This window comes from Crotalus tigris, unplaced genomic scaffold (assembly GCF_016545835.1).
Source record: "Crotalus tigris isolate CLP2741 ecotype Arizona unplaced genomic scaffold, ASM1654583v1 scf7180000017666.379230911805:20528666, whole genome shotgun sequence".
In the NCBI taxonomy this organism is placed as follows: Eukaryota; Metazoa; Chordata; class Lepidosauria; order Squamata; family Viperidae; genus Crotalus; species Crotalus tigris.
In genome coordinates, this window is record NW_024096552.1 from 15,372,118 (window position 1) to 15,376,718 (window position 4,601).

The following is a 4,601-nucleotide window of genomic DNA, read 5'->3' on the forward strand; positions in this document are numbered from 1 at the left end:
ACTATCTGATGTACAGGAAGTTCAAAATGCAATCATTGCAATCAATCTTGGCCAGCATACGAAGAGGCGACTTCCTGACATTGATAGACTTGACTGAGGCTTATCTTCATATTCCTATTCTCCCTGGGCACCGCAAATTTCTCAGGCTTTGCTATGCCCACCAACACTACCAATACAGAGCCCTACCACTCGGCCTCTCGGCAGCACCCAGAGTATTTACAAAGGTACTGGCAGTACTAGCAGCCCACCTGAGACAGATTCCAATCTGAGTCCAATGTTATCTGGACGACATATTAATATAGTCCTCATCCTTCCAGAAGGCCCAGTCAGACCTCGCCCTTGCAGTCAGGACTTCCAGGAGCACGGGTTTTCTGTCAATTTCCAGAAAAGCCACACTATACCATCAACCTGGCTCCTTCATTTAGGGGCTATAATAGACACTAGCAATTGCCTTAGGACCGACAGGACAGCATTAGGGCCCTTGTACAGCGGATACTGAAGGACAAGGTAGTCACTTTAGCCTTATTATCTCAGCTCCTGGGGAAAATAGTATCCTGTGTGCACATCATATCGTGGGCATGTCTTCATGCTCGGGAGCTGCAGTGGATTCTTCTCCCATTTCAGAGGGGACACATCAATGCTTCCAGTCAGAAGGTTCGAGTTCCGTGGTCGGCATTGAACTCCCTTCGATGGTGGACCTCTCCAGTGCTGTCAAAGGGCACAGAGTTCATGGAACAAGCCAGAGTCATCATCACCACAGATGCCAGTCTATTCGGCTGGAGAGCGCATCTCCAGTCTCTCTGGGCCCAGGGTCGTTGGTCTCAGGAGGATTTGAGAAACAATATCAACTGGCTGGAGCTCAGAGCCATTCATCTGGCCCTACAGCATTTCAGCAACATGATAGCGGGTCAGCATGTTTTGGTGCTCACAGACAAGGCCCATGTGAACAGGCAGGGGAGGACAAGGTCTAGAACTCTCATGCAGGAGGCCCAGCTGTTGGGGTCCTGGGCGGAGTGGAACCTTGCTTCCATCAGGCGGAGCACATATCCGGAATGACCAACCAGCAGGCGGACTCACTAAGCAGAGCCACTGTAGACCATGGTGAGTGGAGACTGGATCTGGGAGTGTTCAGGGAGATCGTGGATAGATATGGTGCCCCAACCTTAGACCTCTTTGCCTCTCCAACCAACTCCCAACTTCCAAGATCCCTTTCCAGGTTTCTGTCTCTGTCAGCAGAGGGGACAGATGCCCTCTGCAGTCGCTGGCCCAGGGAACTGCTGTATGCTTTTCCTCCCTTCCTGCTCCTGCCCGCTACGATCTGCAAGTTCTTACATGAACGGGCAGAGGTTCTCTTGGTTGCTTCTCATTGGCCGAGGCGACCGTGGTTCGTGGACCTGATGGAGCTCTCCATCTCATCTCCATGGAGGATCCTGGCAGGTCGTATTTCCCTCACCCAAGGGGAACTCCAGCACCTGGACCAGCAGTGGCTCCAACTAATCGTTTGGCACTTGAGAGGCGGGCCTTGAGTCTGGACTCATATTCGTTGAGAATGATAGCCGTGATTCAGCAATCCAGGCACCCTTCGATGAATAGAGTATATGATGCCACTTGGAGGAGCTTCTGCACTTGGTGCGCAGGGCACAGGGTGGAGCTTTCGGGTGTCTCAGTTCCAGTTGTATTGGAATTCCTGATGGATGGGCTAGATAAGGGATTATCACCGAACACTATCCATAGACAGGTTGCTGCTCTCACTACGGTACTCACGTGTGACAATGCCACTCCGCTGACTCACCACCCCTTGGTTCGTTCCTTTTTAAAAGGAGCAACCAATGCCAGGCCACCGACAGTGCACCGATACCCTTCATGGGACCTTCACCAGGTCTTACAGGCACTCATTGCACCTCCATTTGAACCTATGGAAACATGTCCACTAGATCTGTTATCTATGAAGGTGGCATTCCTTGTGGCGGTCACATCGGCCAGGCGAATTTCAGAGCTGGCTGCCTTTTCAGTCAGAGAGGACCTGTGCATTTTCTTCTCAGACAGGGTAGTCCTCAGACTTGACCCTTCCTTTATTCCCAAGGTAAACTCCCTATACCATAGGTCCCAGGAAGTAGTTTTGCCAGATTTCTGTCCTAACCCATCCCATGACACTGAAGGACAGTGGAACACACTGGACATCCACAGAGCTTTGCAGCATTTTATCAATCGGACTTCGGCCTTCCGCAGATCAGAGGCATTGTTTATTTCCTTACAGCCTTTGGCTAAAGGTCAGAAAGTTTCTTCAACTACAATAGGGAGGTGGATTAGGTCCTGCATTGCCCTGGCATATAGGACACATTTACTGAATGTCCCTAGAAATATCATGGCCCATTCCACCAGGGGTGCCGCTACCTCCGCAGCTTGGGCGACCCAGGCATCTATAGGAGAAATTTGCAGAGTGGCCACATGGTCCTCCCCTTCCTCCTTTGTCCGTCACTACAAGACTGACAAATATTTCTCTTCGGATACCTCCTTCGGTCGCAGAGTCTTGCAGAGCATGTTGCCCTCTAGCGGGACGCAGGGCCATACTGACTCCCTCCCTTAGGGACACAGGGCTTTGGTAGGTCCCACTTGTGGATTCTCCATCCAATCATGCTGGAGAAGGGGCATTGTCTTACCTGAATGCCTTTTCTCAGCATGATGATGGAGAATCCACCCCCTCCCAGCTAGAGTCAGTTGGCCCTCATTCATGCTAGGAAGACAGATGTGTCGGACTAACGTCTGTGCATCGCCTTAGTCTTAAACTGGGTATAGGGGCACAACAGAGGCGTGACTTTACTTTAGACTTAGTCTGATAGGAGCAGGTAGATTAAGACAACCCGCTTGTGGATTCTCCATCATCATGCTGAGAAAAGGCATTCAGGTAAGACAATGCCCCATCTCTCAAAAATATTTCCTCATAATATTCTAGTCCTTGTAGAGAAGGGATGCTTTACTTTTATTCATCTTTCCTATTGAACTGTGAAATCATCCAATTCTATACCACCTCAGCAGGCAATTTTTACTTGTCTTAGGGGGTCGCATTTAGCTTGTACCTTGTCTGGAGGACTACAGAAAGAAGTGATGATCTGTAGGTTATTATAGTGGTTATAACTTCATTGTAGGAATTTTAAGAGGGAGCAATTATTAAAACTACAGGGAAGAAAAGTATCCATTTCATTTTTTGAGATCCTTCCCAAATGTGAACAATGGGAAAATTGTTTGGTTGGGGGGGGGCAAACCAGGATAAACAACTGAATAGTGGGGATCAGACTGAGCCAGCAGGCCCATTTTATGTGATAAATTTCTAATTCTCATACATTTATGTAGGAAAGTAGTAAATTTATTATAACTTAACAGAAACATGAGGATGTATCTCCTTGACTTAGAAATTTTTTTACATTTTCATTTTATTTTTAGGTCTGAAATAATAGAATATGGTGCTACAAATAGTATATGGCTATGCTGAACAAAATCACATCCTGTTTGAGTACTTGGGAATCATCTGCACTATTTTCAAGTCATAGATTTCTTTTCTAAACTGTCAAACTATCAACGTGGCACCAAGGACACTTGATTTATTAGGCTGCAGGAGAATCAGTTAATGTTTAGCATTTATTCAAGGAATGGAATATGAAATATGCAACATTTAAGGTTCTTACAAAGTTCCTTGCCTAAGGAAGGTATAGACTGTAACAACTACCATACAACCGCAACAATCAGAGAGAGCCATTAGTCTGTTTTGCTGGGTGAAAGATCAAGATATAGACTGCAAACAGACCTTATATTTCAGAGATATGACAGTTGTTTGTATATCCTTTTATTTTTTTTGTGTGTCCAACATTCATATCTGGTCTAACAAGTTTTGCAGAATTTCAAAGTGCAATAGAACCTACAAAGGCTATACACAAAGAGAGATAATAGAAAAATGAACGTGCACAGACAGTAATAACACTGAGACTTTCATATGTACCTCCAGTGTTGTTAATGAGATCTGATCTGAGATAAATACAGACTCCAGTTTCCAGTCAGAGATAAATTTGATGCAAGTTAAGCCTCATTCATCCTGCAACTGAGATTGGAATGAATGAGGGTGTCGTTCTTGGCTTGAATGGAAGTACACACAAAATGAACAGCAGATACCTTCAATCCAACACCAATTAGGTCCTATGATTTAGTTTCACCATTGTCTTCTGATTGGTGTTGATTACTATAGGAAATTGATGAACATTTCAAAATTTTCATCTTGTGATGCATATTTTGATTTTGATACTAACATTTAAAGGTATGAACAAGAAAAAAGGGGATCTGTAGTAGGCGGGAACCCATAAGATATTGTTTTTTAACTGTTTGTTCAGTTTGCCCTCAATGGCTATTATAGATTTTATTAATATATTTCATTGTATATTTTTTGAATTGTATTTTTTATCTGATGTTCACCACTCAAAGTTGCTACAGTGAGATGAGTAACAATATCAATCATATTAGTAAATAAAATATGTATAAACCAGATATGGGGATAGCATTTCTTTGGAGCAATATTTGGATGGGATGTGTTATTATTGTATATACAACAATGT

General features: G+C 44.7%; 1 protein-coding gene across 1 annotated transcript; it reads left to right on the top strand.

Moving 5' to 3' along the window:
* The first annotated feature begins 578 nt into the window (after positions 1–578).
* Positions 579–3,447, top strand: LOC120305049. Its single transcript, XM_039336355.1, has 3 exons — positions 579–907; positions 1,345–2,083; positions 3,442–3,447. Exons 1-3 carry the CDS (start codon positions 579–581, stop codon positions 3,445–3,447), a joined length of 1,074 nt encoding a protein of 357 aa, XP_039192289.1.
* The last annotated feature ends 1,154 nt before the right edge of the window (positions 3,448–4,601 follow it).

Bases quoted from the DNA above. Each gene is read 5' to 3' on its own strand.
- LOC120305049 (XM_039336355.1), top strand. From the start codon at position 579: ATGTCTTCATGCTCGGGAGCTGCAGTGGATTCTTCTCCCATTTCAGAG. The intron at 908-1,344 runs GTCAGCATGTTT...ATGAACGGGCAG, and splicing joins TTTCAGCAACATGATAGCGG to AGGTTCTCTTGGTTGCTTCT.